Source organism: Trachemys scripta, chromosome 21 (assembly GCF_013100865.1).
Source record: "Trachemys scripta elegans isolate TJP31775 chromosome 21, CAS_Tse_1.0, whole genome shotgun sequence".
In the NCBI taxonomy this organism is placed as follows: Eukaryota; Metazoa; Chordata; order Testudines; family Emydidae; genus Trachemys; species Trachemys scripta.
Genome location: NC_048318.1, coordinates 2185488 through 2198609, shown reverse-complemented (window position 1 = coordinate 2198609; position 13122 = coordinate 2185488). Strand labels below are relative to the sequence as shown.

Below are 13122 nucleotides of genomic sequence, written 5' to 3'. Positions count from 1 at the left end.
TTCTCGGCCTTGTCTCTAAAGCTTTGGCTGTAATTCCAGTGCCTACAACTGGTCCACGACTAGGACCAGTTTGCACTCAGAAATACGCAGCCCTACAATCATGTTGTACACATTCCACGCGGCACTTGTGGGCTCTTCCTTGAAGGAAAACGCATGGTTATGGATGTTTCTTCCTGTTGGAACCCGCCAGCATCAAGCCACATGGCTTCCTCAAGAACTTCTGTCTGCAGTCTCGTGTGGACCGCTACAAAAGGGGACAAACGCCCATCTCAGCTAGTTACTAGCACTGCGCCAGCAGCACCTCACTCCCTCCTACAAACACCTTGGCATTTGGCCCCTTTGTTACCTACCCTCAGGGAACGTCCGACACTGCAGCTGCAGCGAGCCTCCCAGTCTGGGCAGCCAGACTGGTGCTAGCAGGGCTGGAGCTAGAGTGCTAAAAGCAGCAGCGTGGATGCTGCGGCACCAGCGGAGGCTCGAGGTGAGGAACGTCAGCTCAGACCCACCCGACCCCATCGGTCCGAGCGTGGGTGCCCAGCCCGAAACTCCACCAGCGCTAGAACGTCCACACTGCTATCTTTAGCCCTGCTAGCACGAATTCATCTACCAGGCTGGGAAGCTCACGCTCCCCGCTGCAGTGTAGACGTACCCTTTAGGGCTACCTATGCTGGAGAACTGAACCTTTCCAGGCTTAAGCATTGAAACGGCAGCTTTCTAAAAAGCAGTCTACTCTGGTTCATTGAGAGCCCACTCATCAGCTCGGATAGTACGAGCCCATTCTGGAGGTCTACAGGCTGCACTTGCTCAGCTGTTGAGGACCTTGGCCATTGGAGGAGTGTAATAATGATGAAGGCAGAGGGATCTGAAGCACTTGGCAAGCTGGGCCCATTCAAACAAATGTATTTTAATGCAGCCAAAAGCAAAAGTTACACATCTAGGAACAAGGAACACAGGCCACGCCCACAGAAGGGGGGGCATATCCTAGAAAGCAGTGACTCTGAAAAGGATTTAGGGCACAGAGGGGACAAGGAATTCAACATGAGCGCCCAGTGCAATGCCACGGCACAGAGGGCTGATAAGACCCTTGGACATACAAAGAGGGTGAGTAGCCATACGGAAGTCATTGTCTCTCTCTACACAGTACTGGTGAGACAAATACTGGAACCCGGAGCTCAGTTCTGGTGCCACATTTTAAAAAGGAGGTTGAAAAACTGGAGAGGGTGCAGTAGAGAGCCACAAAAATGATTTAAGGGCTGGGGGAAATGCCTGACAGTGAGACTCCAAGGCCTGGTCTACACCAGAAAATTAGGTTAACTACGTCACTGAGGGGTGTAAAAAAAAAAAAAAAAAATCCACATCCTTGAGCAGCGTAGCTAAACCGACATAAGACCCTGTGTAGACAGTGCTAGGTCAACAGAAGAATTCTTCTGTCAGCTACTGCCTCTCAAGGAGGTGGATTACCGGTCACGACAAGAGACTCCCTCCCGATGGCATAGGTAGTGCAAGCTCACGCTGTTTATCAAAAAGAAGTCTGAGCGGTGACTTGATTAAATACAGTAACTCCTCACTAAATGAAACAATGTTACCCGGGACAACTTTATTTGGTAGCTGATCTATTAGAGAACATACTCATTTAAAGTCGCGCAACGTTCTGTTATAAGGTTGTTGGGCGGGTGGGTGGAGCGGGGCAAGCTAGTCGCTCCTGCCGGGGCGCGGGGGCTTGCCCCATTCTGCCCACCCGGTGTTCCTACCAGGATTGAAGTAAGCAGGTCCAGATGAGCAACTCTCTGCCCCAGTCAACATCTTCAGCTGCCAACGACAACTGCAGCTTTACCACTCCTGCACACGTGGGAGACTGTGGCTGGAAAGCCATGGCTGCTTAACTTAGTTTGAGGTTTCAGATTTACTGGGGTGTGACTTTGGTTACCTGGTGCTTCAGTGTATCCTATTATTGTTATCTTACATCTCTGTGGCATCTGGCACTTTGTAGAGTCTTCTGCCAGCTGCAACACTGACCCTGCACTGCAGGAAGGTAAGATTTTTTTTCTTCTGTCGGTCAGATGCAGTGGAAAGGCCCACTCCTAAGAGATGCTCAGCATCTGGGCCACATGCAAGTTTACGTGATTTCCACACGGACGGTGTATACATACCTAAACACACAGGGCAGGAGAATCAGTCAACAAAAAGGCAAGTGTTACTAAAAACAGTTGGTTACAAGCTCTCCATCTACATAAACATTTCATAGCAAGCGTCGTATTATTTTAAAATTAAAATATATTGAATATATTCTGCTTATTGAACAATAAAGAGCCCTGTGGCACCTTATAGACTAACAGATGTATTGGAGCATAAGCCTAAGTCTATAAAGGTGCCACAGGACTCTGTTGCTTTTTACAGATCCAGACTAACACCGCTATCCCTCTGATACTTGACATTCTGCTTATTGTTCATAAGGGGCAACACTGGGGGAAGGGGAGACCATGCAAACACTGCCTCTCGTATTATCGACGGCTGCAACTGTGGGTTGCAGACCGGGCAGAAAGGTAGGATCTGAGTGGACCTGAAGAGCACCCCAGTACTGCTTAAGCACACTAATTGAAGGGGCCAGGTAGAGAGCTGGGCCTCAGCGCTGCCATTAGCTATTCTCCAGTCTGCCAGAACAGTCTGAATTGAAGTGACGTGGGCAGAGGCGTCTCCAAGATTAGCACTGAGCTGGTGCAGTAGCACCAACAATTGGAATATCTGTGCAATGCTCGGTGCCCCAAGTGCTGTAGTGTTCCAAGTGCCTGGACCAGGATGGGGACCACCAATATTCTAATGCAGACAGGGCTTCCGAGGTTGACCAGGCCTCTTACCACACTGTCTCGTTTCACCTTAGCTCATCCAGCATCTGAATTCACACCTCAAACCCCAGATTAAGGAATGATGCACTCAAACTCACAATAACTGGTTAATGTACTTATTACAAACTCACTATTCTCTTATCAGTGCTGAATAAAACCCATCACCCCTGCTTCCCCCCCCCCCCCCCCCCCCCCACACACACACACTTGAAAGAATCAGTGGTAATTCTGAATTAATATCCAGTAGCTAAATGGACCATTATGGTCCAGATTAGATTTAGCAGTTCAACAACACAATTGCAAGTGCCCAGCTGGTGTATACCAGATTTACACATGCCCAGCTTTGTACAGCACCACACCCACAGATTTATAGTCTCACCTCCTCCTCCCCACAAATAAAACAAAACAAGCACCCAGGACCGAAGGACCGCTCCAGCCTATGGAACAAAGCCCAGGTGCAGGTTTCCACAGGTATGATTTGTAACCTCAAATGAACTAAACCTGCACATCTCTACTACAAGCCCATCCAGGGAAAATCAGGTTTAGGAAGAGAAACATTTCTAGAAGTCCACACGTGTTTGGGTTTTTTTATTAGGACCGACACATTCATTGTATGTCACAACTTCCACGGATCAATGAGTTTTAGAAAAATCAAAATGCCAGCACCAGCCAGGCGGAGGATGGGGCTTATATAGTAACAGTTTTGAAAAGGCATTAAATGTTTACTCCCCCTCCATCCATAACCCTCCCCTCCCTCCTCCCTCCCCTCCCCCCCAAAATTCTCACAGCTTTGATTGTATTGATAAGCATGGTTTGACAAAATGTTTCCCAGCTGTCAGGTTATTCTCACTGCCACAAAGAGGCTAACTAGAACTCAAAAAGGCCAGGAATTACTTTAATGGTAAAAAAAAAAGAGCTGATATGACAACACTACTAGTAAAGTGGGATACATCACAGAAACAAAAGTCTTTGCAGGCAACACTGGTTGGAAATGGTAAAACACTTGATGGGTGAAAAAAGTGAAACTCTAAATTATATACAATAGTAGCTAAGGGTGGCATTGAAAAACAGTCTCATTTAATGTGACCCAAGGTTTAACTTGCCATTATCTATTGCTTATTTATTCAGATCAGTAATAACACTTCATATAGAGACAGATGTGTAAAAATGAAACATTGTGGAAAAAACAGCTTTTCATATGAAATGCAAAGTAGAAGCGCTGTCCAATGTGGAATGTACCTACAGTCATTTTTACAAGGCTCTCCTTCTTCTCTTTATAAAACCAATTGACCTGCCAAGCAAGTTAGCTGTATATTTTACTTGCTCAGGACAAGTTGTTTTCGAATCATTTGCAAGCATCTTTCATTCTGAAGTTCATTTTCACTCTGAAAGTCTTACTTGCCCCTCTGTGAACAGACAGGATCCGTAAGCGTCTGCTAGCAACATGGAAAGGAGGCAGGAGCCCTAATCCTTATGAAGGACGAGATTCAGTTGTTAAACTTCAATGGGTATCCAATGGCTTTTTCCAGGCACTCTACCAAAGAGCCAGCAGAAAGAAAATCCCTCTCCACTTCCACAAATTTGATGTAGATGGATTTAGGCGACACCCCTGGTTCTACGATGCAGTTCTGAGATAAAAACCCATTGATTCCAACCCACTCTTTGCTGAAGGTTTTGGTGTTGGCCTGAAAATGTAAAAACAAACACTGCTGGAGAGTTCTAACCTCAGCAATGCCAAGGTAACAATAGATAATTCTGGCGGACTCCATCTCCACCCTGAGAGAGGCCTGCGGTGAAGGGACATCTACCTCCCCCTGAATCTCTTTCCCAGGATCTGGGCCTCTGCGGTCTGCATGAGGCGAGTGGGGTTTCTCCTGGCAATCTTCATAACCAATGGCATACAGGCCAGGGCTTTTGGGAATCCCCCCTGGTAATAAATACTGAACAACATTTCCTCCCGTTGGCTTAGAGTGAGCTATAGGTATCCAGTCAACTTCCATATGCAGCTCCAGGCATCTTGCTTCACTAATAGTAATCTCTAGGAATTTATAGTAAACATTTTTCCAGTTCATTTTCTGTACTCGCGTCATGATGATCCTGCCCTCTGGCTTCTCCGAATTGAAATATTCCCTAAGCCGTTTGCCAAGAGGCACCTGGGAACTGATCTCAGCGTAGTGGTAGCGAATATCCTCCTTCCAGCGTGTGTTATAACCAATGCCAAAAATGGCTAGTTTGTTAGAAAGATGTAGCCTGGAGAAATCTGTCCAGCTCTGAAACAGCTCCCATTTTAATTGGACGGATTCCAAGATTTGCACAATGTTCTGCATGACGTCTTGCTTCCTAGAAAAATTAACACAAATATAAACCATAAGATGGAGCTCAGCTCAGACTGGAGATTTTTTTTTTAAAGTTTTTGCTTAAGTTTGAAAGAGCACATCAACTTTCAGAAAACATTAACCAAAGCAAGAGCGGCTATCTGAGAAACTGGTGGCCAACTGAGAAAAGGTGGCCACCAAAAATGTCCTAGTTAGCCCTAACTTATAGAATTCATCATTAGCATTTAACTCTTTCAAAATGCTTTAGAAATGTCTTCAAGGGCTTTGTGAAGCAGATAAGAATGGGCATTTAGTTTCCTAAAATTCAGAAGTCTACAGGAACATTTAACCAAGACATATTACTCACAACATACATGTGTTCTAGAATACTCTTTCATCAGTTAAACACCTAACTCCCACTGAAATCTTCTTCTATAAGATCTGCTCTAGGATTGGTTGGGGATCGGTCCTGCTTTGAGCAGGGGGTTGGACTAGATGACCTCCCGAGGTCCCTTCCAACCCTGGTATTCTATGAATTATTTGGGGAAACTCTCTGGGCTGTGTCATGCAGGAGCTCAGACTAGATCATAATGGCCCCAGCTGGCCTTGGAATCTACGGGGGGGCGGGGGGGGGGGAGGGGGAAATCAATAGGAGATAAGCATCTAAATACCTTTAAAAATGTAGCCCCATGACACATTATATTCACATTCTGTGCAAAGAGGACAAGTTAATGTTGCAGTATGAATGTTATTACTTTTGTATTTGTTTAATCTTAACACTGCAGTAAATTTTTATCATTTAATGGGTCTTCCCTTTCCCCCAAAAAACAAAAAGACACAAGCCAACAAACAAAAAACCAAGATAGCAGAACTTTAGTGGGGTTTTGTTTTTTTTTCCTTCCCCCCCCCCCCCCACTCTGATGACAAGCATAATTTTCAGCAAAAGCTGAATGGTATCAGTAGAGAAAAAAGTGCTTTTCCCTTACTGATGTATTTCAAGTTCCACTTTTGCACAAAACTTCACCACCCTTCCCCCGCGCCTCCCCCCCCAATCATATTCTCATGATGACAGTGCAAATGGGCAGTGCAAGAACAAAACAGTTTAACTTTGCTGACTAACAGTGCTTTTGAGCAAACCTTCCTCTGCTGCTACGGACTGGGAGTTATGGACTCAACACTACAATCTACTAAGATATTACTTAGTTGTGCATGCTCAACTATGTAATTTTAAACATTGTAAGCTTAAACATTAAGCTTTCCCCAAACTTGCAACTTCTCCACTGAGGTCCATAAGTACGGAATTGTGAAGTTTCAACAATTTGACTTCAGCTTATAAAAGCAAACAACTTTTTCTTAAATCAAAAGATTTTTTTCATGCTCCCAAAATTCAAAAAAGTGACAATGAATTTTGCACAAGTGTTCCAAAGAGCATTTACTTCTGGGCCAAGACTAAGCATGTGGGACATTTCAGCCAAAATTGAAAGCCTGAGAATATTCCAAATAACCAGAATTAAAAAAAGAAAAAAAAGTTCAAAAGCCCGTCTTACCATAAATACACTGCCTTTCCTATTATCTTAGGTTTACTTCTCAGTGATTATACTTTGATTTTTTTTTCCTATTAATCATTTCTAAAAAGAACAAATGTCTTTCTACTTTTTCAACTCCCAATTGGTTTCCTGACTTTGAATGAACTAGTCACTGAACTAGATGAATAAAGTGAAATGAAGAAAATATTCTCTCTGCCCTGCAGAAGAGGCTACCATTTTGTCAAAAGCTGGTTTAACGCTTCAACAAACTCTCGTTCAGTGGTTTGACTTTTAGTACATATTTGCTACCAATTTTCAATTTTTTTTATTTAATGTAAATGATTTAAATATGAAATCTTCATTTCAGTTTATTCGACTAGTTCAATTCAATGACTGCTTCATTCAGTTAAGAAACCAATTGGAACTTGTAAAAGCAGGATAAGCTGGTTTTCCTCTTCCTCTCCCACACAAAAAACTTAGATGCGAGAAGACAAGCTCTACTAGTACTAAAATCTTGACAGATACAGTGACCAGAAGTAATCAGTTCATTTAGCTACAGATAACTCCTTTGTTTAATTAATGTTAGTTTTAAATACAATTCATGTTTTTATAAACTTTCTTCTTATGTTTCCAGCACACTTAAGGTAATTTTAAATGCGGTTTCTGGTGGATTGATTTTGAATTTCCAAATAGTCTCCCACAAATCGCAAGTAAAAAAGTAATCTATTAAAGAAATGCATCATTCCCCATCCTCTAAAATAATAAAAATTAACCATCTAAATCAATGTAAATTAAATTATATAATTGCTTAAATAAATGCGTATGTAGATATAGCGTGTCCTCCTGGTTAGTAAAAAGAAACACCAAATTTCGCGTAAAGACTATATTTAGTTGGAAATCATCATGATTTAATAGTTAACCTTTCTGTAGAAAAAACTACAAAATACAAATGCAAAACATGATTAAAATCAATGTTTCCTGCTTACTGATCAAAATCATGGTTACAATTGGTGACTAAATCAATCTGATTAAAATCAATCCATCCTGTTAGCTAACTATGTCAAAGCAAATACCAATAAGAGAATTTGTACTTTTATAACTAATTAGCCAAGTCTATTTGCACACATCTGATGCAAGCATGAGCAGCTTCACACAGGATAGGTGGGAAAGGCACTGATGGCACTATAGGCACTCTATTTGTCTCAGGAGTAAAGAACAAGCTAATAACGTATCAGAGCCAGAAGCAGGTATTACAGCTCTTTTGGTAATTGAGAAATCCGTCTCAGTCCGCTAAATCCCATTTGCAAAACACATGCCATTTTAACTCTTCTCATGCTTTTATCAACTGTAGTGAATTTGTATTTGGTCCCCTACAGTAGGGCACAAGCAGAAGAGAGTTTTGGATCTAGTGGTCATCTCCTTTCTCCGCCACCATGGGGAAATTCTCGTCTGAATCTTCAAACTTGCAGAGAATAAGTGCTCTTTCTGGAGGGCCCAGGAGTGCTCTCCCTTCTCCTAGAAAGCACGGAGTCTCTGCCCCACCTCCTATGGAGGAAGGGAGGCACTGCAGCAATGCATTCTGGTGTGCAGGCCTCACACACGTGTCCCTTATTTACTACAGAGCTGGGGAAAAGGGGACCTCTTGGAAACAGGTGCAGAGAAAGGTGAGACAATAAGAAACGAAGGGGAGAAATGAAACAAAGTAGCATTAGAAGGGAAGGAGACCGAACAGAACAATGGAAGGAGAAAGCAAAGTCCGATAAGAAAAAACTTAGACCAACTGGCTAAGCAGCAGTTCTGCAGAAAAGGACTTGGGGATTACAGTGGACAAGAAGCTAGATATGAGTCAGCAGTGTGCCCGTGTTGTCAAGAAGACCAACGGCATATTGGGCTGTATTAGTAGGAGCATTGCCAGCAGATCGAGGGAAGTGATTATTCCCCTCTATTTGACACTGGTGAAGCTACACCTGGAGTATTGCAGCCAGTTTTGGTCCCCCCACTACAGAAGGGATGTGAACAAATTGGAGAGAGTCCAGCGGAGGGCAACAAAAATGATTAGGGGGCTGGGACACATGACTTATGAGGAGAGGCTGAGGGAACTGGGGTTATTTAGTCTGCAGAACAGAAGAGTGAGGAGGGATTTGATAGCAGCCTTCAACTACCTGAAAGGAGGTTCAAAAGAGGATGGAGCTCGGCTATTCTCAGTGGCGGCAGATGACAGAACAAGGAGCAATGGTCTCAAGTTGCAGTGGGGGAGGTGTAGGTTGGATATTAGGAAACACTATTTCACTAGGAGGGTGGTGAAGCACTGGAATGGGTTACCTAGGGAGGTGGTGGAATCTCCATCCTTAAGGTTTTTAAGGCCCAGCTGACAAAGCCTTGGCTGGGATGATTTAGTTGGAATTGGTCCTGCTTTGATCAGGGGATTGGACTAGATGACCTCCTGAGATCTCTTCCAACCCTAATATTCTATGAAACTATGCTCCTGTGTCAGAGAGAAGCAGCACCAACTCTGGAAAAGCCAATCTGGTACTGTGAAGTGTCATGGAGAGGAATTAGCAAGGGAGAGGCTTGACAGGCCAGTGGCTAGAGCACTAGGCTACCCCCTAGCAGCTCTGGGTTCAATTTCCCCTTTGCTACAGCTTCCATGTATCAGCTGGGGTGGTGGTGGTGGAGCTATGGTGAAATGAGACAGCCTCAGCTCCACATCTATAAAATGGGGGTAATAGTATTTCTCTATAAAGACACTGAAAATTGTGAGGCATCCAGATACTACAATACACAGAGTAAGGGGACATAGGGAGGAAACCTAAATCCTTGCCTTAGGCAGTCCTTTGGACATGTGTTATGCAATCGTACTTTTTCATTTTAAAAATATCTGAGAATTTAGACAACTCGCTAACCACTTGGTTTTGAATTTCAAATCCGGCATGTACACCTAGTAACAAGATCTGTACTCCGTCCTCACACAGGCCATCTCTGACTACCGACAACCATGTTGCATAGACTAACAGGACTAGGATGTGTTTTCTGGCTGCGGATCAGCCATGTTTCTATAGATGAAACTGGTATTTCAGCAGTGGAAAGGGGCTACACTGATGCTCAGGAGAGCTCTCAAAAGGAGAAGGCAGAGTCCCTGATCCATCATTTCCTCCGACAATACATTTTAAAACGTTGCCATTTTCCACATTTGGCCACTAGTTACCAAAAAAAACCCAGAAAACTCATTTATTTTGCAGATTCTTCCTTGTGTATCCCCACAGATTTCAAGATTTAAAGAGCCACTGCTGCCTCCCTGAAAGCTTCATAACTATTCTGTTGAAAAAGGAAAATACCAGATCTGCAGACCATCCGTCCACCAAGGCAGCTGGCATGGAAATTCAGGGTTAGAGTACAGCGGGCAGAAACCGCAGCAGAGCTCCAGCGAAATCAGTGGCGCCATGCCAATTGACACCAGAATCAAGAGCCTGGGCCAGCTCCGCAATCATTTATTATTGGCTTCTCCAGGACGGCCATCACTCCACTGAAGGCTACATGCCCCACAAGTTCAGAGTCTCGTAACATCTGTAATTTGCGGCTGTTTCAAGATCGCTTAGAAGTTGAAATGAAGGCGACAAGCAGCAGCCTGTGTATTAAGTAGGCCTACACACCAAGAGAGCATCACTCTACAAGCCGCAGACAAGTGCGGCTGGGTGAAACTCAAGGTGGTGCTTTGAACATTTAAAGCCCTACATGGACTGGGCCCAGGTTACTTGAGGCCACCTTTTCACCCAATGGCACACTGCCACAGGTGGATCAGCACAGGTGATTGAACTACAGCCCCTCTTCTACAACCAAGAGGAAGCTAATCTCCATGGAACCTTGCAGCACTGGAATTCTCCTCTTCTGCACTACCAGAGCCCAGATTTGCCAACATCTGCCTGAGCTACGGAGGCTCTCTTTTTCTCCAGATGTTTGGGCACAGGATGGATCACAGGCTGGAGGGGTAGCATGATGCCCAAGATGAAGGGTAGTGGGAGCCCAATCCACCATTGGCCTACACCTTGTGTTGTTTATACCAGTGCAAAGCAAATGCATTTATGGTACTTTGCACTAGTGGGAGTGATGACGTGGCAATGAGGAGACAGACTTCTCCAACACCCTCTAGCAAAATAAGGGAACTAACTCCATTAGGTAAGAGCAGGACATGGACATTTAACCTAAACTGAAGCCTCGGATAGGCACCCATTGAATATTTTACCAAACACAATGCACACACCTCTACTAAAGACCTCAAGTAGTTGCAATGCTCTGGTTATGCACAGGAAAGACATTTGCCTTTTGACAATTATATACCGACTGTTCACGGATTTCATAGTAAGCATTTGTAAATGTGAGCCTTAAAGCTGCACAAGTCAGCCAGGACTCCTTCCACAGGAGATGCAAGCTGGAAATGGGTGCAACAGGTGATTCTGCCACTTGCACTTTTAGAATAGTGAATGGTGCCTGGCTGATAGCCATGGAGGTCAAGCATTAATTCACACTCCAGTTAACGGGAGTGGCACTTTCCCACATTACCCACCCCTGACCTACAGGGGCCAATTCCAGGTGAGAGGGTAGCGTATTCCCAGCTCCATTCAAGCTTTGGCCCCTTGGCAAGACTATGGGGATGTCTATACTACCCGCTGGATCAGCGGGCAGCAATCAATCCAGCAGGGATCAATTTATCGCGTCTAGACTAGACGCGATAAATCGACCCCCGAGCGCTGTCCCGTCGACTCCTATACTCCAGCACCACAAGAGACGCAAGCAGTCAACAGAGGAGTGGCAGCAGCCGACGACTCACTTCCGTGAAGACACCACAGTACGTCGATCTAAGTACGTCTACTTCAGCTACGGTATTCACGTAGCTGAAGTTGCTTAACTTAGATCGATCCCCCCACCCCACCCCCAGTGGGGACCAGGGCTATCAACAAGCAGGTGATGGTGCAATTTTGGTGGAGGATTTAATGATGCAACAGCTCTGTTAACAGTAGTCTGAGATCACTCACTTCACAGAGCATTTAGTAGCCAGCACAGCAGTGGCTTTAGGTCATTAACATCCAGTGCATCTCAGCCACACATCAGGAGTAATTACACCATAAACACACTATGATTTCTGGGCTGTTTTTTAATCAACATTTTATTAAGTGCAGCTGGATTACTAGAAAGCCATGGAAAAAACCTGCTGAAAAACCACAGGAGCAGAGTTCTGACTCAGCCCGCCGTTTGCTAACACCACCTGTTGTGCCAGTGCTCCAGTCTCATGCTAGCAGCACTGTTACTGGTGGTTTCTTATTTAAAGAGTCAGGGGGAGTACCTGGAACTGCTCATGGTTCGCAGCATGAAACAGGAGGATAAGGATAGGAATACTGTCAAGGTGCATAAGTATTTATACAAGAGACACATTTATATTAACACATGAAAGACTATAGCATACAAGCCTGTACTTTTTCAATGGATAAAGATGGAAAGACAGCCTTCTATATATGGCTTTGCTGCTGGTTCTTCAGATTCTTACAGCTTGGAATAGGCCATCTCAAACTTTCACTTTAGACATTTGGGACTGTAAGTTCATCATCTTCTAGGGACAAGACAGACAAGGTGACGTTATAATTGGCTGTCTTATTAAGTACATTGCTGTCTGAGTACAGAGTTATGCTGGCAGCAGCATTTATACATTTATTTGTTAAAAGGCAGCGGACAGCCTCCATTTTCTCTTAGAGAAACACTTCTGTTCAAAACCTGAGAAACCAGAACTTGTAATTTTCAATTGAACAGTGGAAGAGACAGCTTAGAATAAAATCGCCTGTAAAACAGTACTACACAAGGTGATTAGTAAACTAACTTCAGATAATTCAAACAGACTGAGGCTCCTGGTGAAAAAAAAAAAAACACCTCTTGTAACGGGCCAGTGCTAGCAGGCACAGACGTGACTTTGCTTAGGGGAGTGATAGGTAAAGAGGCGCTTTAGAGAAGAAGCAAGGATTGCCAAGGACAGAATCACCAACCCAAGCACTCCGAAAGCTACAAGGATGACGGAAACTATTTTGACATCTCCCGGAGGCTTAGATGGCTCAGCAGCGGTTCCTTCTAACTCCGGGTTTCTACGATTATATCCAGCATCTCAGTCGGACTTGAAATCTTCAAACCAATAGGGAAGTTCTAAATAGGTATCATGCAGTTTAAAAGGCTGTACTGTACCAACTACCTGCGAATTTCAGATACTGTAATAGTGACCACATGTGCAGTCAAAACAGAGAAAAGTGCGCTACACTGCAACTGCTTCCCCAATCACTTTATAACCAGGAATTAACCCTCCGAACAGCCGGTGAGGTAGGCCACTCGGTGACAGATAGGAGTTCAGTAACTTTCCCAAGGCCACGCAAGTTACCAGTAGAGCTGGAATTCCCAACTGCA

The 13122-nt window shown here is 44.3% G+C and overlaps 1 protein-coding gene across 5 annotated transcripts in view; it reads right to left on the bottom strand.

Moving 5' to 3' along the window:
* Nucleotides 1-3720: 3720 nt before the first annotated feature.
* The window catches only part of MSANTD2 (Myb/SANT DNA binding domain containing 2), a 34481-nt gene continuing 25079 nt past the window's right edge, over nucleotides 3721-13122 (bottom strand). For 3 of the 5 annotated variants that reach the window (XM_034754782.1, XM_034754783.1, XM_034754784.1), the window contains one exon: nucleotides 3721-5183. In XM_034754782.1, coding sequence (XP_034610673.1) covers nucleotides 4331-5183 — 853 coding nt within the window. In that variant the 3' untranslated portion in view covers nucleotides 3721-4330. Of the gene's footprint in view, nucleotides 5184-12152; nucleotides 12287-13122 lie in introns of all 5 variants that reach the window. The other 2 variants (XR_004643686.1, XR_004643687.1) reach the window with 2 other exon arrangements.